This window comes from Nelumbo lutea, chromosome 1 (genome assembly GCF_056320005.1).
Source record: "Nelumbo lutea isolate HS-2025 chromosome 1, American lotus-T2T, whole genome shotgun sequence".
Taxonomy (NCBI): domain Eukaryota; kingdom Viridiplantae; phylum Streptophyta; class Magnoliopsida; order Proteales; family Nelumbonaceae; genus Nelumbo; species Nelumbo lutea.
The window spans coordinates 44,798,235-44,824,362 of NC_142684.1; the positions used below are offsets into that span (position 1 = coordinate 44,798,235).

The 26,128-nt window shown below is 41.6% G+C and overlaps 1 protein-coding gene across 1 annotated transcript in view; it reads right to left on the reverse strand.

Moving 5' to 3' along the window:
- The window catches only part of LOC148874480 (signal peptide peptidase-like 2), a 115,074-nt gene that overhangs the window by 65,505 nt on the left and 23,441 nt on the right, over positions 1–26,128 (reverse strand). Inside the window, exons 4-5 of the mRNA XM_088963533.1 lie at positions 11,775–11,894; positions 11,378–11,535 (exon numbers count right to left, since the gene is read on the reverse strand). Coding sequence (XP_088819659.1) covers positions 11,378–11,535; positions 11,775–11,894 — 278 coding nt within the window. The remainder of the gene's footprint in view (positions 1–11,377; positions 11,536–11,774; positions 11,895–26,128) is intronic.

Consider the following 26,128-nt stretch of genomic DNA (forward strand, 5'->3'; position numbering starts at 1 on the left):
AATTTGGTGGCTAGAGCTTTACCTCGAGTTACCTCAAATCATTGCCTTCTATCATTAGGCTAGGAATTAGTAGGGAATGGGCCACGACCATTTATATTAGAGAATATGTGGCTAACTCATCCGGACTTTATGGATAAGGTTAAGGAGTGGTGGAATGAATAGATAAGAGGGGTGAAGTGGCAAGGAGTTAGATTCCATAAGAAATTGAAAAGGCTGAGATCAAAAATAAAAGAATGGAACAAAGACACCTTTGGGAGGGTAGAGGAAAAAAAGTCTTCTTTACCATTCCAGATTGAGGAATTAGATATTCAGGAATCTCAAAGGCCCCTAACCGAGCAAGAGAGAGAGAGATAAGAAGAGAACTCAAGAAGGAGATGGAAGAAGTCCTATTAAGTGAGGAGATTTCATGGAGACAAAAGTCAAGTCATAAGTGAATTAAGGAAGAAGATGGGAATACAAAATACTTTCATGCCTTGGCTAATGGAAGGGGGATAAAGATTTTTGTTGCTAAGTTGGAACTGGATGGAGAAGAAATCACAAATCAGGAAGAGATAGCTCGAGTGTTTGTGGACCATTTTAAATCAATTCTCAGGAGACCTTTGAATAATAGGTTAAGGATGGAAGGAGTATATTGGCCAAGACTGAGTGAGGACAATTTGAACTGGCTTGAAAGGAATTTTGAGGAAGAGGAGATTAAACATGCAATATTCTAAATGGATAGATCCAAGGCTCCAGGGCCGGATGGTTTTACCATAGCTTTTTGCTAGGACTGTTGGGATGTGGTGAAAGAAGATCTACTCAAAGTTTTTAAGGAATTTGGAGATAAGCACATAGTCAGTTCTGGAATCAATACCACTTTCTTGGCCTTAATCCCTAAGAAGGTAGATGTGAATCACCCTAAAGATTTTAGACCCATTAGCATGGTGACTAGTATCTACAAAATCTTGGCTAAGGTTCTATCTTTGAGATTAAGAGAAGCTTTGTCCTCTCTCATTAGTCAAGCCCAAGGAGCCTTTGTACAAGGGAGACAAATAACTGATCAAATCTTGATAGCCAATGAATGCGTGGAGGAAATGAGGAGGTTTGGCCAATCAGGTTTTGTTTGTAAGTTGGACTTAGAAAAAGTCTTATGATTTGGTGGGTTGGAATTTCCTGATAGAAGTATTGAGAAATTGTGGTTTTAGTAAAAGATCGTGCAATTGGGTGAAGGGTTTATCAGTTCTTGTAATTTTTCAGCCTTGGTAAATGGTGTGATTAGGGACTTCTTTCCGGGTTGTAGAGGACTAGCCCATCCTCTTCTATGTTATGTTCTTGTAATTTCTTGCCCAACCAAGGGCCCCCCCTTGTAATTATTCAAAACTAACTTAATGAAATAGAGTAGGGTGTTAGAGAGAGAGAGGAGTTCGAACCTCTCATACTCTAACCCACTTTGCTGCCATCTCCCTCTTCATCTTCTACTCAATAGAAGCAATCTTCTCTGCAGTTTTTGATCCCTTTTAATTTCTACATCTATCCTAAACAGTCCCACACTCTCAAGAACTGCTTTTCATCTTGGTATCAGAGCAGGCCTGAACTTGGCTTGGCTCTCATGTGGGTGTAGTCCAGCCGACTGCATGAGGGTGTTCTAGGGCTGGAAGCTTCAGCTTGTTCGCCTGATTCTTGGAGGTCATTGGAGGGTGCCCAAGACTCTAATCTCTTGGAGAGTGGTTCAGTAACCAGGAAGAATCAAAGAAAAGGACTGTTCGGTTCCTGATTTGGAGCTCAAATCAGAGATTGATGAGATTTGGGGTCTTCTCTGCTGCCCACACAGTGTTCGTAAAAAAGCCCCTTAATAACTACAGACTGTTTTTTGCTCCTTTTAGGGCACTTGTTGGTGTTGTAGTCCAGCCGACTGCATGAGGGTGTTCTAGGGCTGGAAGCTTCAGCTTGTTCGCCTGATTCTTGGAGGTCATTGGAGGGTGCCCAAGACTCTAATCTCTTGGAGAGTGGTTCGGTGACCAGGAAGAATCAAAGAAAAGGACTGTTCGGTTCCTGATTTGGAGCTCAAATCAGAGATTGATAAGATTTGGGGTCTTCTCTGCTGCCCACACAGTGTTCGTAAAAAAACCCCTTAATAACTACAGACTGTTTTTTGCTCCTTTTCAGGCACTTGTTGGTGAGTACCTAGAATCCCTTATTAGAAAAGGTACTTCAATTGGGTGCACAGTGCTTGGAGGTCTGTTGATTACTTCTTGAAGGCTGAACCAAGCCATTTAGTGTCTCGTGTAGACAACAAGGTGCTGCTGCCAGGCTTGGTTCTCACAGCTTCCGGGTGTGGTTTGGTCTTGTGTATTGCTGTGTTTGAGGCTGATTTAACACAGTCCTAGCTCATCCTCATTCAGTACACTAGTAGAAGTTGACTACAACCCTATTTGAAGTGTTTACATGATGGACTCCTCGGAGATTGAGAGTAAGAATGTTGCTGAATTTGGACAAGTTCAGGGAACTCCAGTTGATTCTTTATTGACTGTGACCACAGTTAAGCTGGATGGAAGCAACTATCTGGCATGGTCACAATCGGTAAAGATTTATATATGCAGTAGAGGAAAGTGGGGGTTTATCTCTGGGAGCAAGAAGGCTCCCCCAGAGGATGATCCATCCTATGAGAAGTGGATGCAAGAGAATTACACTGTTATTGGGTGGCTTGTGAACTCAATGCAGCCACAGATTAGCCAACACTATCTATGGATGAATTCAGCAAAGGAAATCTGGGACAGTGTTGCAGAAACCTATTCCCAGAAACTAAATGTGGCTAGAGCCTATAAATTGAGAAGTGATGTGAAAATTTTAAATTGATCTAATAGAAGTTGTAACTTGGGACACCACTGGTGATGCAGAGACCTACAGGAAACTAGTTGAAAGAAACAGGGTGTTTGAGTTCTTAACCGGACTAAACCCAGAATATGACATCACAAAACAGAATATTTTATCCAAGGAAAGTGTCTCATTGTCACAAGCGTATGCTTTGGTGAGCAGTGAAGAAAGCAGAAGGATGGTCTAGGTTCAAGGGGTTGGTATTAGTGATCACTTTGCGAATATGGGGGTTAAACCCAAAGGAGTTGTGGGGGCTCCTAGTGGCTCTGGAAAAAAAGAGGTTGTATGTGAATACTGCAAGAAGCCAAAGCACACCAAAGACAAGTGCTGGAAATTACATCCCAACTGCTTGTGCACAGTTGGTAGCCATGAAAGCAGAGTATGAAAAGTTTGGGAAGATGATTAGTCATCTCGAGGGTGTAACTTCTTCTTCCAACCCTTCAGGAAATTCAGCTCCTTCTGCATTTTCTCATTCAGGTATAAGGGCTTCTGCTAATCATGCAACCACTTCAGGTAATCTTAAGATCCCTTGGATTATCGACTCAGGTGCTTCTGATCATATGACCAACCTTTCTACTTTGTTCGTTTCATATGATTTGCTTCCTAGACGTGATAAAATCACCTTAGTCGATGGTTCGCTGGCCTCTATTTCTATCAAGGGAACCGTCAAGGCTACATATTCCTTGCTCTTATCTTCTGCCCTTCATGTACCTAGACTAAATACAAATTTTTTATTTGTAAGTAGTTTAACCAAGTCATTAAATTGTTGTGTAACCTTCTTTCCTTCCTACTGTGTTTTTCAGGATCTAGAGTCTCAGAAGGTGATTGGGAGTGGCCATGAGGCGAACGGAATATACTTGCTTGATACTCCGGGACAATGCCCTGATCAGCCTGGGAATGTTTCTTTTGGGTATGTTTCTTCAGAGTCTAATAGTCGAATTATGTTGTGTCATCGTCGTTTGGGTCATCTGTCTTTTTCTACTTTAAGTCATCTATTCCCTGACTGTTCAAGGGAATTAGTGTGTCTAGTCTTCATTGTGAATCTTGTGAGTTATCAAAGCATTGTAGAAACAATTATCCTTTGAACAATAAAATATCTTCTTTTCCTTTTAATATTGTGCACTCCGAGCCACTTACCCTCTATAAGGGGGGCTACAAATATTTTATCTTGTTTATTGATGACTTTTCTCGGTACACTTGGATATTCCTGATGAAATCTCGTGATAAGGTTCCAAGACTTGTAAGACAATTCCATGAATTTGTTCTAACCCAGTTTAATACCAGGATTAAAATTTTCAGATCTAACAATGCAAAAGAATATTTTGAGAAGAGCTTATCCTGCTATCTCTCTGACATGGGGGTTATTCATCAAAGTTCCTGTGTTAGGACCCCAGAACATAATGGAGTTGCTGAAAGAAAAAATAGGCATATTGTTGAAGTTGCAAGAAGTATTTTGTTTGCCTCACATGTTCCTACAAGATTTTGGGACGATGTTGTCCTCACTGCTACCTACCTCATAAACCGTATGCCATCCAAGGTTTTAAGGTTTAAGTCTCCCTTCAATCTTCTTCATCCGGACAAGGACCTTTTTCCTATTCCTCTTCATGTCTTTGGCTGCACCTGTTATGTACATGTTCCAAGTGTCCAAAGATATAAATTTGGACCAAAAGCCCACAAGTGTATCTTCCTTGGTTATTCCCCCACACAGAATGGTTACCGTTGTTTTGATCCAAAGACCGGTACTCGATATGTCTCAATGGATGTCACCTTTGATGAATTTTCTCCCTTTTATGGTTCCTCTCTGAAAGGACAATGTCCACAAGGGGAGGGTTTATCACAAGTGTTTGCTTTTGCTCTTCCTCTCCCTGTCCCAGTTGAGTCTTTTGATGAGTCTGCGTCTCCTTCAAATAAATCAAGGGAAGGTAAGTCATTCCATTCTCCCTGTCTCAGTGTTCTTCCCTCTTTACCTCCTCGTCCTATCCTCAATCCCAAGGTGTATCAAAGGCAAAGATTCAAGAATGAGCAGGTTGTTTCCCTTACAACACATGAGCCTCATGCACTTCTAGTCACAGATGAGACAACAGGTACTGTTTCAACCCCTTTAGAGCCATCTTTCCCTGACCTTGATATTCCCATTGCTGTTAGGAAAGGAAAACGGAAGTGCACTGCACACTGCATTTCCAAACACCATTCTTATAATCTGCTTTCCCCTTCATATTTTTCCTCTCTTCAGTTGCCTCTAACCCTATTCCAATATCTGTGTCAGAAGCTCTTAATATTCCAGAATGGAGGGATGCAATGAGATCTAAAATTGATGCCCTACACAAGAATGACACTTGGGAAGTGGTTGATTTGCCTGAAGGGAAGGATCCAGTTTGTTGCAAGTGGGTCTTTACTATTAAATATCGGGTTGATGGGGCCATTGAGAGGTACAAGGCCAGGCTAGTTGCAAAAGGCTATACACAGACATATGGGATTGATTATCTGGAGACCTTTGCACCTGTTGCTAAGATGACATCTGTGAGAGTTCTTCTATCTCTAGACGCTCACTTTGACTGGCCCCTTTATCAATTGGATGTAAAGAATGCATTTTTGAAAGGTGAATTACATGAGGAGGTTTATACGTCTCTTTCTCTTGGGATGTATGGAAGAGATGCAAGGAAAGGTATGCAGACTGAAGAAATCCATGTATGGCCTCAAACAGTCCCCTAGAGCATGGTTTAAGAGATTTAGAACAGCACTTGTTAACTTTGGCTATGTTCAGACAGTCTGATCATACTCTTTTTGTAAAGAGGAGTGAACCTCTGGCAGTATACCTCATTGTGTGTGTAGATGATATTGTTGTGATTGGTAATGATGTTTCAGGAATTCATGCTCTCAAATCTTTCCTCCACACAGAGTTTGAGATTAAAGACCTGGGGAATTGAGATACTTCCTTGGCATAGAAGTTGCTAGATCCAAGGATGGGATTCTTATCTCCCAAAGGAAGTATGTTCTTGACTTGCTCTCTGAAACTAGGAAGATGGGTGCTAGACCAGTTGCTACTCCTATTGATATAAGTCATAAACTTTCTGCTTCAGATGGAACATTGTTAGAAGACAAAGGGGTCTTCCAGAGACTTCTTGGGAAACTCTTGTATCTATGCATGACTCGGCCAGATATTGCATATGTTGTCAGTTGTATTAGCCAATTCATGCATGCTCACCGAGACACTCATATGGCAGTAGCAGAGCGATTTCTGTGTTATTTGAAGGGCTCTCCAGGAAAGGGAATTATGTTTGTCAAGCATGGTCATATGAAACTTGAAGCTTATACTGATGTTGACTGGGCTGGAAACATTGATGATAGAAAATCTACTTCTGGGTATTGCAGCTTGGTGGCTGGTAATGTTTCTTGGAGAAGCAAGAAACAATCGGTTGTTGCTCGATCTTCAACAGAAGCTGAATACAGGGCCATGGCACATGGAGTTTCTGAACTATTGTGGCTAAAGTCATTGATGGAAGAACTTGGGGTTGAGCATGACAAGCCAATGATGTTGTACTGTGATAATCAGGCTGCCATCAACATTACCCACAACCCAGTGCAACATGATAGAGCTAAGCATATTGAAGTTGATAGACACTTTATTCGAGAAAGATTCTCTTCGAGTGAAGTGTGTCTTCCTTTCATAACATCTGAAGGACAGTTAGCAGATTTTCTCACCAAGGGCATTCCCAAGGCAAAGCTTCAGCATGACACTGGCAAGCTTGGCATGATTGACATCTATGCTCAGCTTGAGGGGCAGTGTAGAGAAGATGGGACCAATGGCCCATAGGCTATTATTCTTTCTTACTGTTTATGTTCCTTTTTGTAATGGGCCTTATTCTGGGCCATCCTCTTCTATGTTATGTTCTTGTAATTTCTTGCCCAACCAAGGGCCCCCCCTTGTAATTATTCAAAACTAACTTAATGAAATAGAGTAGGGTGTTAGTGGGAGAGAGGAGTTCGAACCTCTCATACTCTAACCCTCTTTGCTGCCATCTCCCTCTTCATCTTCTACTCAATAGAAGCAATCTTCTCTACAGTTTTTTATCCCTTTTGATTTCTACATCTATCCTAAACAGTCCCACAGTCTCAAGGACTGTTTTTCATCTGGTGAAGAGGAGAAGAGAGCTTGAGTAATTGTGTCACAAACATAACAGATGACGAGATGAACTACAAAAGTGAGGATAGCAGAAACAAACTAACTTACAACATAAACATCACGGAACCTTTCAAACCATGCTCGAGGAGCCTACAACCCATATAATGACTTCTTTAGCTGGCAAACTAGAGAAGGATCACTGCAATATTTGGAAAGAGGCTTCATATACAAAATCTCCTTCAGTTCACCATGAAGGCATTCTTCACATCCAATTGGTAAATGGACCATGACTAGATCGCAGACAGGGCTAAGAGGACATGGACAGTGGTAATCCTAGCAATTGGAGCAAATGTTTCTTTATAATCAACACCATACTCTCGATTATATACCTAAGCAACCAACTGAACCTTGTATCAATCAAGAAATCCATCTGACTTCAATTTGATTGTATAAACCCAATGAATCCCAACAATGGAAGCATTTGGAAGAGAAAGCACAAGATCTCAAGTGTCATTCTCATGTAAAGCATGAATCTCTACATCCATGGCCTCTTTCCAGTGTGGACTACTAATAGCTTGTTGGTATGAATGGGGATATCTGTAGAAGATAAAAAAATAGAGAAAGAGCTATGATTTGAAGGAAAACCATAGCAGTTAGGTGGGCAAAAAATATGGGTGGAACAACAAAGAGGAATAGATGAACTAGCATTTGAGATAGAAGTGTCAGAAGGAATATCACTTATAGGAGGAATTGAAGGATGAAGTTCTGGACCAGGAGGAAGGAGGGTTGAAGGCATAGGGGTTCGGAGCACATAACCATTTATAAAAGAAAATGAGAAGATCCTTCCTAGCAGAAGATGGAGAAGCATCCTCAAAATTAAAATTTTGCAAAACAGATATAAGGTGCAAACAATCTAGCAACTCCAACGAAGAAAGAACTACGCTAAAGAAACACAACATTTCAAGAAATACGAATATGACGAATATGATTTGGATAGGCCCCTATCATATGGTTAGTGGCTCCAAAATCAATAATCCAAACACATGAAGGATAGGAACAATAACTAAAGAACTCACAAGACAAGCAAATAGCAGAAAAAGCAGAAAAGCAGAAAAGACAGACCAGTATTTGAGTTCATTTGCTCCTCTTCCTCTCCTAAGTTAAACTGGAACTTGGACCTCATTAGGAATGTCAGGGAGTCAGAAATCCCCCTTGTATCCGCTTTGCTTTCTTTGCTGAATCCAGTGGTTCTTGGGGATGAGGGTGTGGGCAACAGGGTCTGGACCCCTAATTCAGTCAGGACTTTCACTTATAAATCCTCCTTTAACTCCCCCCTACCTTTCCTGTCAAGGAAATTTGGTGTTCTCCCATCTAGTGCTTTTTGTTGGAAGTGTTTCATGGTTGCATTAAAACTTATGATAAGCTTCAAACGAAGAGGTCAAATTGGTGCTTGTCCCCCAGTTGGTGCAACTTGTGCAAGCTTAATGATGAGACTGCAATTCATCTCTTAACCTTTTGCACTTTTGTTGGCTTTATTTGAGAATAGTTTGCTTTACTTTTTGGTTGCAGGTGGCTCTCTCCTGTTAGCTTGGGAGGGTTGTTTAACCCTTCTGTATATAGTTGTTCTACTAAAAGGGGCAGACTGATGTAGAAATGCATAAGGGCAGCAGTAATTTGGACAGTTTGGGGGGAAAAACTCTAGAACTTTCAGGGAAAAGGAAATGAATAAGGAAGCATTGATTGAGGTCATAACCCTAAGAGTGGCACACGGGGTTAAGACATTGAATCTGTTCTCAGACTTTAAGATTGATGACTTCTTCAGAGATTGGGGGGCTGCCTCATCTTCTAGAAGAAAGCTTATGCTGCTTGCAATATGTACAAATATTTTTCTTCTTGCACGGACACAATATGCCCAAATCCTTTACACTCATAGCAATGATTCTTGGAGAAGTCCTTTTCAGCTTGTTTCTTATTTCCATGTGCAATGAAAGTAGTGTCAGCGAAATCTACTACTTTCCTGTCCAGTCCAACAACAGTCAAGATTCTAGTCTCTCCCCTTAGAAGCTCCCCCTGTAGAGACGATGAGGATAATATTGTAATTTACTTTTACCTTTCTTCATTTCTTTTGTACACTACTTTGTACACCGCTGTATTTTACTGTTCTTGTAAGGACAGAACTGTTCATCTACATATTAATATAAATATCTTTCTTTCTGGGCATGTGAGACACAGAGCACACTCCCCCAAATTCGTGTTACTCTCTTGTTTCTTCTTCTATTCGACTGGAACTGATGTGGTATCAGAGCAGGTTGCTCTTTTATCATCTTCTTGCTTGTTTGTTACTCTATGTATAAAGTAATCTTATCCTGCTACTGAGATTTACTGCATCCTTCAATCGATGGAAGCGTGTAGGGCTGTTTTGATCAACCCTACCTGCTGTTCAGACTTCAGACAGAGTTGTGCAACCAGAATGAGAGATTTAATTAGATCTCTCTTGGGAGACTTCAGATCAATGCCAACTTCAAATCTGCTGTCGCTTAGACCTGATCTCTCTTCCCTATAATTTTGTGTTGCTTTGGTGAAGATTTGAAGGAGTTTCGATCTTCTTCCTTGGGCAGCTTCTACTTGCAGTTCCCTTTTTGGACTCATGGACTGTCATTCTTCTGGATTCAAGTTTAGAAGTTAGCTTCTAAGGTCTTCAGTGATTTTTGATGATTATCTGACTCCTCCTTAAGGTATTCTTCTTGGCTTTTAGTGACTTTTAACTTCTATCATTATTCTGCTGCCTTCTTTATTTCTTGGTTGAATATGGGATCCAAAAGGAGTGACTTCATCTCTGTAAAGTTTGATGGAACAAACTATGCTCTTTGGAAATTCCATTTCCAATTTTTTGTTGAAGGAAAGGGTATGTGTGGTTATCTGGATGGTACCACAACCATCCCTGATGTTACGGATACTAAAGGGATGAAACAGTGGAAAATCAATAATGCCCAAATAGTCTCCTAGATATTGAGTTTGGTTGTTGTTGATGTAGCTAGTCCTATGAGGGGCCTAAAAACTACCTAGAAAAGGTATATCAGCAGTCAAATATGACCAAACTATATCAGATTGAAATGGACATATTCTTATACACCTAAGGGAGAGAAAAATACAGGAACATTATGTTGGATTTGTTAATCTGTGGACAAAATATGAGCTTGTTCATCTTGGGGCTGCTACAACCAAAAGAGTTTTGATCAAAGGAAGATTATGCATTTTCTTATGCATCTTAGACCCAATCATGAGATGATAAAATCCAGCATTCTCAATAGGGAAAATGTGCCTGATCTAGACATCATATTAGGTGAACTTCTAAGGGAAGAAACTAGATTGTACAGAAAATCCTCTCTTCACAGTAAGAAAGAGCATGGCCTTGACACAGTATTCCTAGCCACCAAATTAAAAGGGAAAAGGGAGTGCAAGGAGTTTGGACGAGTGGCCTCTCACTGTAAGAAAAAGAATTTTTGTACCTACTACAAACAATAGGGTCACATTATTACTAAATGCCCTTCAACTCAAAAGGGGGAATCTTCTACCAGTTGTAGAGTCTTCATCTGATAGTACTATCTCCTCCAATTCAGCTCAAAAGTGGGAATCTTCTGACTTTGACTCAGGAAAAGATACAACAGCCTATGTCTTCATCTATTTCATCTGCCTTTTGTACTATCGACCTGTCTGGTAAGTCTTCTACCACTTGCTTCTCTCCTAGCCATATATGGATTATAGATTTAAGTGCCTCAAATCATATGACTGAGGCCTCCATACAACAGCTTATGTCTTCATCTATTTCATCTGCCTTTTGTACTATCGACCTGTCTGGTAAGTCTTCTACCACTTGCTTCTCTCCTAGCCATATATGGATTATAGATTTAAGTGCCTCAAATCATATGACTGAGGCCTCCTTTGGTGAGACTCCCAAACCCTACTCTTCTAATAACCAGATTGTCACAACCAGTGGTGAGTCACTAAAAATTGACGGTTGTGATGATTTATTTCTTTCTACTTCTTAGTCATCTTCCTTCCATCTCCCAAAAACCTTCTTTATTGCTCAGTTAACTACCAACCTTATACCTGTGGGACAATGGTATGGTGCATAGAGTGGCTGAAGTGCTACATAAAAAGAACTTGTTGGAGTTGGGTTTCCTAATATCAAGTTCTGTCTCTTTACTGCAATAACAAGACAGCAATTAACATTGAAAATAAACCTATTTAACAGATCAAGCAAATTACATTGAAGTAGACAAACACTTTCTCATTATACACAAACACGCATAGATACATATATGCATGCATACATAAATACATACGTATGTACACTATGCAAGTCCAGATAAAGGTCAATAAGGGATGTAAAGGTTAAACCTTGGGCGTCAATTGATTATAGCGTTCATCATTTTGCTCACACACAACAAATTCTGACCAGAGAGATGCACAGAGAATAGTCCCAACAGCCATCAGCCATAAGAAGATCACAGAGAAGTCCACAACTGGACGATTTGGAGAATACAGTAGAAGTTCCACTACATTGGAGAAAATATGGTCAGCCATATTACTTATTAAGCAATAATTGGATCACAAAAGGATACAGAAGCGAACTTTTTTTTTTAAAGAAACAAGGTCTAGGATGAAGTTTAGCTAGAATTAGGGAATATCAAATAATAGATTAAGATTTTCACTCATGGCAAACTAACAACTGATAAATGTGATCAATGAAAACAAGTGAAGATTTAAAGACACCATATATGGATAGTGGCAATACCTTTCCCACCATCTGCCATTGATTTATTTATAGCATCTCCTCCTGACTTTGGAATCATCACAACAGGAATGGTTATATTCAGAGAAGTATCATTATCGGAACAAACCATTTTATAAAGTTCTGCATAAAAGGAAAACAAGGTTAGAGATATCATATCCAAGATGCAAAATGGACGTTACCTGATAAGTTCTGAATTAAAGAATTAGCTCTCCATAACCACTAGTCAAACAGACATGTATCAATATGGCTATCTATAAATAAACCTACATGGATAAGGGAGATTCCAACTTTTTGGGATTCAATAAATACACATTCACCAATGATCAGAAGGCCAAAAACACACAAGAAAATAGGAATAAATGGAGACTTTGGACAGCTAACTTAATTCATGGAAAACTCCGACACAAGAACGGATATAGGTCAGACATGGTCAAGAAAAGTAAGCACACTCCAATCCCTATCCAGTTAACAGCTTGGATTTTTTTTTATGGATAACAGTTTGGATAGGCTATATGGTTTTCCCAAAATGACAGATAGAGAAATAGATCTCACCTAGATAAAAATTGTAATTCACCCGACCCATTGTGATTTCTCAAAAAAATGCGTGTTTACTTCATATAACTATTTAGAAGGCAATGGTCCATTCCCTGGAATGTGTGTGTGTGTGGAGGTGGGGGGGGGGGGATAGTAAAGGAAAAAAAATATTTAAGAAACAAAATGAATTACATGATCAGGTGACAAGAAACTGTTTTAAATAAGGATGAAACAGGGGTGAGCTCTTTGTCATTAAACAAAAGAAACAGCTTTAAATAAGGATGAAACAGGCCAACCAGGAAGTTTTGGTATTGTGGTCAAAGGATTGGAGGAGGATCAAGTGGACAGAGTTAGGGGGTTTAAGCCTAGAGAGTTCAGGTGGGTTTTAAGTTCCTCAACTTCAGAGGTTCAGACCAGGATGAATGGTTTAAAAGCTACCATACAACCAGAATCTTTTAACCATGAGGCATGTGATTATTTAAGTGGTCACATGTGTAGGTGTTCAAGACTGCTATCAGTCTTGACCACTAAGAAATTTCAGGTTCGATGAGAAGAGAAAGTGAAGAAGAAGTAGAAGAAAGAGTGGTGAAAGAGCAGTAGAACACAGATTTGAGGAGAAGAACAAAATGTCAATATTCTGCCGCCACCAGTTTAATTTAATATATATATGTTATGCTAGTTACATGAAATGACATATTTGCCCTTGATGTTTACATCATAACTGCTAACACATAACAAACAATATAAAACTGAAACTAGGAATAACAGAATAACAAATTGACCACAGCTGTGACTAGATACATTCTACCCTACGAACAGGGTGGGACCACAGCTGTGGGGCCCACATCAATGTTCTCTACACTCCCCCTCAAGTTGAGAGTATATATGTTCATCATTCCCAACTTGGATAGATCCGCTTCTAGCTTCTTTCTTGATACGGCTTTAGTGAGGATGTCTGCTAGTTGCATACTGGATGTGATGTAAGGGAGGCATACTTCTTGAGATGAGACCCTCTCTCGTACAAAGTAGCGGTCAACTTCAATGTGTTTAGTTCTGTCATGTTGTACTGGATTATGTGCTATATTAATGGCGGCTTGATTATCACAGTACAGCATCAGGGGCTTCTCATACTCAATCCCCAACTCCTCAAGTAGAAATCTTAGCCATAGGATTTCAGCCACTCCGTTGGCCATGGACCTGTATTCTGCTTCAGCACTTGACCGGGAGACAACACTTTGTTTCTTACTTCTCCAGGAGAGGTTTCCTCCCACAAGGGCACAATATCCTGACGTAGACCTTCTATTATCAACACTCCCAGCCTAATCAGCATCCGTATAGACCTCCACCTTCATGTGATTGTTGTTCTTGAATAGTATACCCCTACCTGAGCATCTCTTCAAGTAGGCTAAGATTCTTTCTGCCGCAAGAAGATGTGTGGTTCTAGGAGAATGCATGTACGGGCTGACAACACTAACAACATAAGTAATATATGGCCGAGTGAGGCAGAGATATAGGAGCTTTCTTACCAATTGCTGGAACATAACTTTGTCTTCAAGAAGCTCCCCACTCTTGGCATTAATCCTGTGGTTCTGTTCAATTGGTGTATCTGTTGGCTTGACACCTAACTTTCCAGTCTCTGCCAACAGGTCTAGGACATATTTCCTTTGAAAAATGAAGATCCCCTGTTTGGATCTAGCAACCTCAATACCCAAAAAATACCGGAGTACACCAAGGTCCTTCGCCTCAAATTCTTGATGAAGAAGCTGTTTAAGAGACTCAATCCCATGGCTATCATTCCCTATGACCACAATATCATCAACATATACTGCCAGTAGTGTCAAAGAGGACTCCACCCTCTTGATGATCTGACTGGGCCTGTACATAACCAAACTTCAGAAGAGCTAGTCTGAATCTATCGAACCAAGCCCTAGGTGACTATTTCAAACCATACAAAGCCTTGTTGAGCCGGCAGACCTTCTTACCTATTTCTACATCATAGAATCCAGGAGGCAAACGCATGTAAACTTCTTCCTACAGATCTCCATTCAGAAAGGCATTTTTCACGTCCATTTGGTATAAAGGCCAAGTGTGACTTGCTGCAAGGGACAATAGGACTCGAATAGTAGTCATCTTGGCTACCGATGCAAAGGTCTCCAAGTAATCTATACCATAAGTCTGTGTAAACCCTCTTGCAACTAACCGAGCTTTATACCTCTCAATAGATCCATCTGCATTATACTTCACCGTAAATACCCATCTGCATCCAACTGGTTTCTTTCCTTTGGGCAAATTAACTACCTCCCAGGTGTTGTTTTTCAATAGGGCATCCATCTCAACTTGCATTGCATCTTTCCATTCAGGGATGGATAGGGCTTCTTGCATTGTTCTTGGAATAGGAACATTGGAAATGGAACTAAGGTAGGACCTGTAGGTAGGAGATAGGCGATCATAGGATAAAAAATGGGAAATACAGTGGGTTGTGGATGTGGTACAATATCGTTTCCCTTTTCGGACTGCAATCGAAAGGTCAAGATCATCTATAGGGGAAGTCTTTGTGGGCTCTGCGACTGTAGTATCTGGATCGGGAACTGCAGATGAGATTGGAGCTGACCTGGACTGCTGATGATCAGGATCAACCTGCCTGCACCGCCTGTGATAAACCCTCAACTCCTGATCCCTCTGACCACCCTCACCATTGCAGCTCTCCCTCACCTCCTGATCCCTTTGACTACCTCACCATTGTAGCTCTCATCACCCACTGGAATAGGTAAAGGAACTGCCCCACTCTCACTACTCTCCCCCTAAAGACAAGAACTCAAACCCCCACTCTCACTGCTCTCCCCCCGAGGGGAAACCCGAGGATAATAGGGTGTCCCCTCAAAGAAAGTGACATCCATGGAGACAAACTTCCTCCCGGAGACAGGATCATAGCAGCAATAACCCTTTTGAGTTTGTGCATAACCAAGGAAGATGCATTTGGAGGCTTTGGGTTCGAACTTGGAGTGATGAGGTCCGAGAAACTAAACAAAGCAAATACAACCGAATGTCTTAAGGGGAATAGAAAACAAGTCCTCACGTGGGTGTAGAAGGGAAAAAGGAGATCACATATCGAGGACCCTGGAAGGAACCCGATTAATAAGGTATACCGCCGTGAGGATAGCATCACCCCAGAAGTGAATAGGAACATTGGAAGTAAACATGAGGCTTCTAGCCACCTCCAAAATGTGCCTATTCTTCCTTTTGGCAACTCCATTTTGCTGGGGTGTATGAGGCCAAGAGCAGCTCTGGTGGATAACCCCATGATGAAGAAGATAGATAAGAAGTCAATGATTTAGCAAAGTATTCCTTTGCGTCATCAGATCTGAGAACTTTGATCTTGGCATCAAACTGGGTTAGGATCGTTTGGTGAAAATTTTGGGTCAGGGAAGGTACCTCATCTCGTGAACGCATGAGATAAACCCAAGAAAAACGGGTATGGTCATCAACAAATAACAAAAAATATCTGTACCCACCCATGGAAGGGATATGATAAGGCCCCCAAACGTCAGTATGCGCAATATCAAAAGAATTATCACTCCTTTTATTACTCAATAAATAAGGCTTTCTACAATGCTTAGCAAATTCACAACTTTCACACTGTAACTGAGACAACTCAATAGACTCAAATAAAGCAGGAAACAGACTCTGTAAAGATTGAAAAGACAAATGACCTAATCAGTTATACCAAAGCATAACCGGACTCACATTTTGAGAAACAAAAGACAACTTCTCAACTAACTCTCCCTGACGGAACCGCTCCCCGAGCAGATAGATCCCATTCGTCTCACGGCCAGTCCGAATCACCTTCTGCATCTCCAAGTCCTGAAAAACACATCGGTCAAGGAAGAAGGTTACTGAGCAGTTCATATGCTTGGTAATACTACTGACTGAAAGAAGGTTAGTATCAAGCTTAGGAACATGCAAGACAGATGACAGGGAGATAGTATCTGAAAGCTTGATGTCACCCTTCCCAGAAATAGGAACTAGGGAGCCATTAGCAATAGATACCTTATCCCTACTAGAAGACAAATGGTAAGTAGTAAACAATGAAGGCAAGCTAGTCATGTGATCAGATGCACCTGAGTCTATTGCCCAACAAGGTTTAGTAGTACCTGGAGCTGAGGCATGATAGGCTGAAGCTCGAGTACCTAAATGGGCGAAGGCAGATGTGGCAGGGGCTGATGGAGGCTGCGGTGGCTGAGCTGAATTTCCAACTTCCTTTTCTAACTGTATTAGGGCAGCCCGAACTGCAGCTAAGGTCTCCAAAGATGTTCCTTTTGTGCCAAATGAGGATGCTGAATTAGTGTTCATGGCTACATGAGCAGTTCCCTTCTTGTTTCTCAACTTCGCATGAACCAAGTGAGGATGCAGTTTCCAACATGTCTCTTTTGTACGTTTGGGCTTCTTACAATGTTCACATACTACATCCTTCTTGTCTTCCTTCTTCCTGTCCTCTGAATCAACCCCTGATTTGGGTGTAACCGCTACAAAGGCTGGTGTGGGTGGGTGAGGTTGCATCATAACCTTCCTTCTGGTCTCTTCACTGTGTACAAATGAGTAAGCCTGAGAGAGAGTCACACTGTTTCTAGTCAAAATCTGCTGCCTAACAACATCATATTCTGAGTCCAGTCCTGCCAGAAACTCGAACACTCTGTTTGTCTCGATGTGCTTTCTATGGGTCTGAGCATCTTTGGGACTCTCCCACTCAAGAGTCTCTAAGTGATCAATCTCATGCCACAAGGACTTCAAGGTAGAGAAGTAGACCGACACCGGTTTCTCTCCTTGTTTAAGAGTGTTCACTTCACATTTCAATTCATATGCCCTGGCAACATTAAGGGGTTGGGAGTAAGTTTATTTCATAACATCCCATATCTCCTTAGCTGTCTTTGCCCACAAATAATTCCGACTAATATGAGGTTGCATAGAATTACACAGCCATGTCATAACCAAGTAGTTTTCTTGCATCCACTTGGTATATGTCAAGTCTCCCTTGGGAGGTTCTTTCATATCTCCCAAGAGGTACCCTAATTTACCTCTTCCACCAATAGCCATCACGGCTGATTAGGCCCATTCCAAATAGTTTGATCCATCAAACTTTACGGTCGTAATCTGACCACCCATCTCAGAAATACTATCATAACTGATGTTCCCAAGGCTGCCTTCTGCCTGATTTTTAGACTCCATTTCTGTCAAGTCTCAAAAACAGCACTTGAACTACCAATCACAATCAAAACAGTATAGGCCTGATCTGTATTCTCAGTGTATGTGCACAAAACTGAGATAATTCTGATCTGAAACAAACTAGCTAACACAGCAATAGCTGTCCATAGATCTCTAACCCCGTAGGACTCTGAGAACAGCTTAAAAAAAATCTGATATGCTTGAGAAAGTTAGGGTTTTTATCAGTCCTTACAATAAGCAATTCAATTGCACAATCCAAACAGAACTGTATAGATAGGCTTGCAGTAGGGTTAATAAGAAACCCTAGAATCTAATCGGACCTACCAATAAACTTAAGAGTAGCTCTAGGTGGATCACAGGGTTCAGTCAAACACTAGGGGTTGCCGCAGATCACTTTCAAACCCTAGAGTAGATAGAAACATAGTTGAGACAGTTCGGTCCAAGGTTTGTTGTAAAACCCTAGTGAATCGAAGAGAGAAAGAACTAGAATAGTTCGGCCTTCCCCTCCAGATAAGTCCAACCTATCTTCTCTTATAGAACTTCTCTTAGAAAGTAAACAACTTACAAGGAAAAATTGTTCGCTGCCTTCTAGGGTTACCCGAACCCTAATCTTCTCTGATCCTTCCTGACCACCAACACTCTGCAACCCTAGCAAGTTTCCAATAGTTGCTAGCACCTCTGGCGATCTCCAAGAATCAGTCTGCGAACTCCTCCTTTTCAGCTTCCAATCCTAGGAGATTCTCATGTGGTCGGCTGGTATTAGGCTCACATGAGAAACCCTAACTTGGCTCTGATACCATGTAGGTGTTCAAGACTACTATCAGTCTTGACCACTAAGAAATTTCGGGTTCGATGAGAAGAGAAAGTGAAGAAGAAGTAGAAGAAAGAGTGGTGAAAGAGCAGTAGAACACAGATTTGAGGAGAAGAACAGAATGTCAATATTCTGCCACCGCCACTTTAATTTAATATATATATGTTATGCTAGTTACATGAAAGGACATATATGCCCTTGATGTTTACATCATAACTGCTAACACATAACAAACAATATAAAACTGAAACTAGGAATAACAGAATAACAAATTGACTACAGCTGTGACTAGATACATTCTACCCTACGAACAGGGTGGGACCACAGCTGTGGGGCCCACATCAATGTTCTCTACAACATGTGAGCTCAGGATGCAAGCTGTTAGACACAGGGGCAATCTATCAACATCCTCACTAGTCACTAATCCCTTTAACTTGCAGCAGAAAAGAAATTGAGGCCTCATTTGAGAGGATGCCAAATTCCAAGTTCTTACTTGACAGAGCCAGGTTTGGCCAACCCATTAAACTCTGAGCAAGTGTCAATTCCTTCAAGGAGTTTTGTTAGAAGGGTCGGCCCTCAGAAGCTTCATGAAGCCTTAAGACACAATCGTTTCCAGGGGTTACAAGTAAAAGGTGCTAGAGGAAGGAAAAGTTCGACCTTTAAAAAGCAATCTCTTTGCTGTTGTAAACAGAAGTGGGAGTGAGTGGTTACTTAGTTTGTTCAAGAAGAGGGTCCTATTTCACTGAACAAGTTGTGTTGAAGGAGGACCCAGGCTCTCTGCAACTTTGTACAGAGAGGGTGAATGAAGAGTTTGGGCTGCAATGGCCTAAGGTGTCTATAGATGCAAAATTTGTTTTCAGCAATAGAAGTTCCAAGCAGGCGATTTATACATGGATTACTCCTGATGAAAAAAGTGTCAGACTTGTTACAGCAGGGGATGGTTGACAATTGTTTGAGGACTAAGGCGAGGAATGAAGATAAGCTGAGAAAAGGGGGGACGCCTGATAGAGTAAGGGAAATGGCTGACTTTGCAGGTTGCAGTGAAGTAGGAGAGAATTTGATTGGCTCTTTCTTTGAAGGTGGGGCCGCCGGTGGTAGGACAGGTAGGGAGGAAGTAAAGGAATCTGGGAATTTGAGACCAATTGTGAAAATGATGCCATAGAGTTGGGAAGCAACTTCTCTGACAGCAGTAAAGGTATTCTGCAGAGCTTTGACATTTCTATAATTCTGAAGAGTTGGAAGTTGGTTTGGGGGACCCCCCTGAGATGTTTGGAGTTAATGGCAGAATTTCAGAAGTGGTTATAGGTAAATTGGGCGAGGATTTAGGCAAAATAGGGTACCAAGTGTAATCTGAAGAGCTATACTCAAAGTAGCAAGAAGGAGAAGAGAACCACAGAACTGAAGAGAATGTCGAACTGTTCTATCCAGTCGACCAGTCCTTTATTTATAGATGAATATGGTACAAGGTACAAGAAATTACTGGGATGCCCCTGATTAGTGATGGGACACCCAGATGACTTAAATCATTAAACAGGATTAGGCCCAGGCCCATTAACACAAGCCCAGTTACAAGATAAGTTAAACATAAGAATGGGCTAATAAGAACTCTTATCAGCCGAACATCACTCTAACATTCTAACACTCCCCCTCAAGCTAAGCATGAATATCAATCATGTTTAGCTTGCCAAGTATGTCCCTGAACTTCGTTGATGTCAGCCCTTTAGTTAATACATCTGCAATCTGCATCTCTGATGGAGTGTAAGGCACACAAAGTTCTCCTGAAATAATTCTCTCTCTGACAAAGTGTCGATCAATTTCAATATGTTTTGTCCTGTCATGCTGCACAGGATTGTTGGCAATGTTGATAGCAGCTTTATTATCACAATACAGCTTGAGAGGACCCTCAATCTTGATACCAAGCTCATTAAGGAGAGTCCTGAGCCATAAGAGTTCAGCAACCCCGTGTGCCATAGCCCGGTATTCTGCTTCTGCACTTGATCTAGCCACAACATTCTGCTTCTTACTACGCCATGTGACTAGGTTTCCTCCCAAGAATGTACAGTAACCTGAGGTTGATTTTCTGTCTCCAACGGACCCAGCCCAATCAGCATCAGTGTAGGCTTCAATTTCAAGTCTGCTGCTTTTTCTGAATAGAATTGCTTTCCCTGGGCAAGTTTTCAAGTATCTGAGGATTCTTTCCACTGCTCTCATATGAGGGGCCTTTGGTGAGTGCATGAATTGACTGACAACATGCACTGCATAGGCAATATCTGGCCGAGTAAGGGATAAGTATATCAGTTTTCCTACCAACTTTTGGTACCTTTCCTTATCACAGTATTCCTCACCCATTGATTCTTGTAATCCATGGCTTGGTTCTATTGGAGTGTCTGCTGGCCTGCACCCCATCATGCCTGTTTCTTCTAGGAGATCTAGCACATACTTTCTTTGACATATGTAGATTCCTTCTCTTGATCTAGCAACTTCAATTCCAAGAAAGTATCTCAGATTTCCCAGGTCTTTGATCTCAAATTCTGAAGCTAAGAACTCCTTCAGCCTCTTCATCTCTTTCTCATCATTTCCAGTAATCACCATATCATCCACATACACAATGAGTGCTGTAAGTTTGTCATCCTGTCTCCTTGTAAACAATGTATGATCTGCACTGCTCTCAGTGTACCCTACTTTCTTCATGGCCAAACAAAGTCTCTCAAACCATGCCCGGGGAGATTGCTTCAAACCATATAATACTTTCCTTAGTTTACATACCTTCTTTCCAACATCATATCCAGGTGGGGGTTCCATGAATACCTCTTCATGAAGATCACCATTTAGGAAGGCATTCTTCACATCCAGCTGATGAAGTTCCCAAGAGAATTTTGCTGCTAGTGACAGTAGAACCCTGATTGTGTTGAGCTTTGCTACTGGGGCAAAAGTTTCCTTGTAGTCGATTCCTTCCTTTTGTGTAAATCCCTTTGCCACAAGTCTGGCCTTGTACCTCTCAATTGACCCATCTTCCCTGTGCTTTACAGTGAATACCCACTTGCACCCAACAGTGCCTTTCCCTTCTGGCAGGTCCACCAATTCCCATGTCCTTGCTTTCATTAGGGCTTTCATCTCCTCATTCATGGCTTCTTTCCACCTCGGATCAGATGCCGCCTCTGAATACCTGGAAGGGACACATACAGAGGAAAGGGCAGACACAAAGGAATGATAGGCAGGGGATAAGTGTGAGTAAGAAACATAATCGGCTATGGGATGCCGAGTGGTACAAGAACAAACAGTCTTACGGAGAGCAATAGGAAGATCTAAATCTGAATTGAGTGTATCAGAATTACCTTGGATTGCAGAGACAGATTGATCTGAGTTCAACTGGTTGCAATCATGAGGTTGAGGGGCCTTCTTCCTTCTACTGTATGTAAGTATCTCTTTTTCTTGTTTACTGGAACCTTCAGGAGCATCAGCCGAATCTGGAGAAGCAACTTGCAGAGTGGAAGTCTCACTAAGTTGACCCGGAATGTTACAGCTAGTAGTAGTGGAAGGTGATGAAATGGGAACAAAAAAGAAGGGAGAATGAGAATCCTCTTCCAACCCACTACTCTCCCCCTGAAGAGGATTCTGAGAAGACTGGAAATAGGGTTGAGACTCAAAGAAGACTACATCCCTAGTGACATATTTTTTCTTGGAGACAGGATCATAACACTTATACCCCTTCTGCGTAGGAGAGTACCCCAAAAATATTCCCTTTGTAGCCTTAGGATCCAGCTTGGTCTTCTTTGGATCTTTCACATGTATGAAGCATGTACAACCAAAAACCCGCGGGGGAAGAGGAAATTCTGGAAGAGTGGGACACAAAACAGAGAAAGGGGTCTTCATACCCAGTACCTTAGATGGCATCCGATTTATCAGGTAAGATGCAGTAAGAACAGCTTGAGACCAATATTGCTTGGGCACATTGTGCTGGAAAATAAGGGCTCGAGCTGTCTCCAATAGATGCCTGTTCTTGTGCTCAGCAACCCCATTTTGCTGAGGGGTGTAAGCACATGATGATTGATGTAACATGCCTGCATCTTCCATGAATGAGTTCAGGGATCTTTCAAAGTATTCAGCTGCATTGTCTGAACGGAATTGCTTGATCTTTTTATCAAATTGTGTTTCAACCATCTTGCAAAACATCATAGTTATCCGGGGAACTTCTTCACGTCCTTTCAACAGATAAATCCAAGTGCACCGAGAATAATGGTCAATAAAACTGATAAAGTAACGGAAACCATCAATGGAAACAATGGGTGAAGGACCCCAAACATCAGAATGAACCAAATCAAAAGGGGCTTGAATTTCATTACTAGAAATTGGATACATTGATCTACATTGTTTTGACATTTGACACACATCACAAATTAAACTCTGACTCAGAATGCCCTTACATAATTCGGGAAACAACATTGCTAAGGAAGAAAAAGACAAATGACTTAGCCTAACATGCCACAAGTGCAGCCTAGCTATTGACTCCACACTTTCCGGACTAGTAGTAGAAACTTGCAAGGCTGAGCTGACATCTTCATCAAAATAGTAGAGGCCCCCATACTCATGACCACTCCCAATCGTTCTCCTCGTCAATCTGTCCTGGAAGACACAATGAGAAGGAAAGAAAGTTATACTACAGTTCAAGTTTTTTGTAAGCTTTGAAACAGACAACAGATTTGAGGTAAGACTAGGAACATGTAGGACTGATTTAAGAGAGAGATCCTTGCTTAGGTCAACCACCCCCTTTCCAGAGATGGTGGAGAGGGACCCATCAACTACTCTCATCTTATCCTGGCCAGACAACAGATGATATGTGGAGAATAAGGAGGACATATGTGTCATATGGTCAGTGGCTCCTGAATCAATCACCCAAGAGGTAGAATTAATGGAACTAGATGCACTAAATGCAGAGGTTGTACCTGATTTGGCAAGAGAGGTGGAAGCTAAAGAATTGTTCTTCAGACGAGCTAATGCCCGGCTGAGAACCTCTACCTCACTAGTTGTGAAGCCCAAAGTACTTGATCCAGAGGAGTCAGCAGTCTGCCTTGCGGTGGAAGATGACACTGTCTGAATACTCTGTGAGTTGTCACTACTGTTGTTGGTGGCAAGATTCCCACTTGCTATGTGGCCCTTATGTTGCCTTTTGTCCTTTCTCAGAGCAGCTGGCTTCAGATGAGGGTACAGGACCCAACATTTCTCCTTTGTGTGTTTCTCACCACCACAATGTGTACACTTGAGGGACTTCTTGTCTGAAAATCTATTCCCCTTAGTGGAGACTAAGGCTGAATGTTCTCCAGGTAGTTCTGTTCAATGTGTCTGGGAGTCAACTTGCATCTCCTTTCTCCTTACTTCTTCATTCCTCACCAGGTAGTAGACATGGTGAAGCTCAGGTAATTCATCTCTCCCTAGAATATGTGACCTTATACCTTCATATACAGGGTCAAGACCCGCCAGAAACTTGAAGGCTCTGCCCTCCTCAATCTGCTTATCATGCCTCCCCTTATCATTAGCATTTTCCCAATCCAAGATCAAATGGTGGTCAAGCTCTTCCCAGAGGCCTTCCAGTGTTGCAAAGTAGGTTGCCACGGACATGTCTCCTTGCCTTAGGGATGCAATGTCTTGGTTCAGCCTGTAGATTCTAGCATTGTTCTTTTTCTGGCCATATGTCTTAGATACTTTCTCCCAAATTTTAGCAGCTGTGGGGAAGTGATGAACAGTTCTGGCCACCCTAGGAGTCATAGAGGCCAGCAACCAAGACATGACTGTGGCATTTTCCTTGCGCCACACGGTGTATTCAGGACTGCCAATTTCTGGTTGTTTCTTGTCTCCATCCAAATAGCCTGTGAGGTCACGAGAGGTAATGAACAGCATTGCTGAGACAGACCACTCTTTGAAGTTATACTCATCTAGCAGCACACTTGTAATCTGCAAGCTGTGCAGATTAGGGTTTTCCAGGTTTGAGGACCTTGTAACAGGTCTGTTATCTCTAGAGGAAACTTCACCGGATAGTGAGGACATCCTGACTTCAGTCCAAGAGTTGTTCACAGTACTATAGGTGATTCTGTTAAGGACTGGCCAAATTGGTCACTGTGTTCACAGTACGGGTACAGTAGCAAGTAGAGGTCTGTAACTGAACCAGTTCACAGTGTTGATAAAAGTTTAAGGCTGCAACTATGTGGTGCAAAAGTTGCCGCAGTTTTGGTAAAAGGTAAAGGTCTGTAACTGAACCAGTTCAGTCCAAGAGTAGGGCTGATAACCAACCTGAAGAAAATCTGTAACTGAAGTTGAAGGAACTAAGTCTTTACCACTTGTTCTGATGCACCAAGACTGCAACTGAAGTTGAAGGAGCTAAGTCTTTACCACTTGTTCTGCACCAGTCTTGCTGGAGCACGAAGCTGCAACTGTAGAGGAAGTTCTCCCCCTCTCAGCTAGTGCTAGGACTGCTGAATCAGCCCTCAACCAGGTCTGTCCTATACAGACCTCTCTTAGTAGCCCAATAGCTACTACTTGCTGGTGTAATCTAGTAGGACATCTACTTCTGGGTCTTACTTCCCTTGAGTCCTACAACCAAGAGAAACCCTAGGTTCGAACTTGCTTTACTCTCTTACACTCCTAGGTCTTCACTGCAGCAACCCAAAAAAGGAAGAGAGAAGATGAAAGGACAGCAAGAGAAAAGAGTACGCCTGCTGAAACCAGGAAGGAGCTAATGCTCTGATACCATGTAATCTGAAGAGCTATACTCAAAGTAGCAAGGAGGAGAAGAGAACCACAGAACTGAAGAGAATGTCGAACTGTTCTATCCAGTCGACCAGTCCTTTATTTATAGATGAATATGGTACAAGGTACAAGAAATTACTGGGATGCCCCTGATTAGTGATGGGACACCCAGATGACTTAAATCATTAAACAGGATTAGGCCCAGGCCCATTAACACAAGCTCAGTTACAAGATAAGTTAAACATAAGAATGGGCTAATAAGAACTCTTATCATCCGAACATCACTCTAACATTCTAACACCAAGGAAAGAGAATGCAGAGAAAGAAAAAGATGCACTATCAGGCTTTAAAAAACCAAAAGGTGCTAATAGTGACCAGTTCATGTGACAAAATTGTTTTCTCGGCTTGAAGGTGTCATTGGTGACAGACTGAGCAGTAGATTCAAGAGAGTTTACAAGAAAAAAGCGGTGAGGTCTAAAGAATGTACACAAAAAGAGTCCAGAAGAAGAACCTTAGGGACACTGGGGAATGGGCAATTGGAAAATGGATCTTTGGAGCAAAATCTTATTTCCCCTTTTGATGACGTGGATTCTCAAACGGAATAAAGAATTGTTCAACGGGATGGTTTGACTTTTTCAGATGACAGTCTGAGGACATCTGGGGGTGTTTGTGATAACAGGGTTCTTAACATTGAGGTGCCAAAGGAGAACCAGGGAAGACTGGAGTTAAAGGAAGTTGTTGAAAGGGAGGTGGAGGTAGGTAAGACATTGGGCCTGTTCTTTTCGGGTGGTAAGGGGCTTGCAAGAAGAGAATTTGAAGAATACAAGAAGAGAAGAGAGTTTGAAGAAAAGGCCATTAGGGAAGGGGTGAGTCTTGGAATGAGGGCCAAGATCTAGAGGATGAAATGGACGAAAAGGAAAATGGAGCTTTGAGTTGGGAGGAGTTTGGGTGTGTTGTTTTCTTGTTTTGGGTTTTGTTGTGGGGAGGCTTAAGTTTCAAATGTTGTAGTCGTTTTGTCGTTTTCTGGTGGGTGTTTTCTTAAAAACTT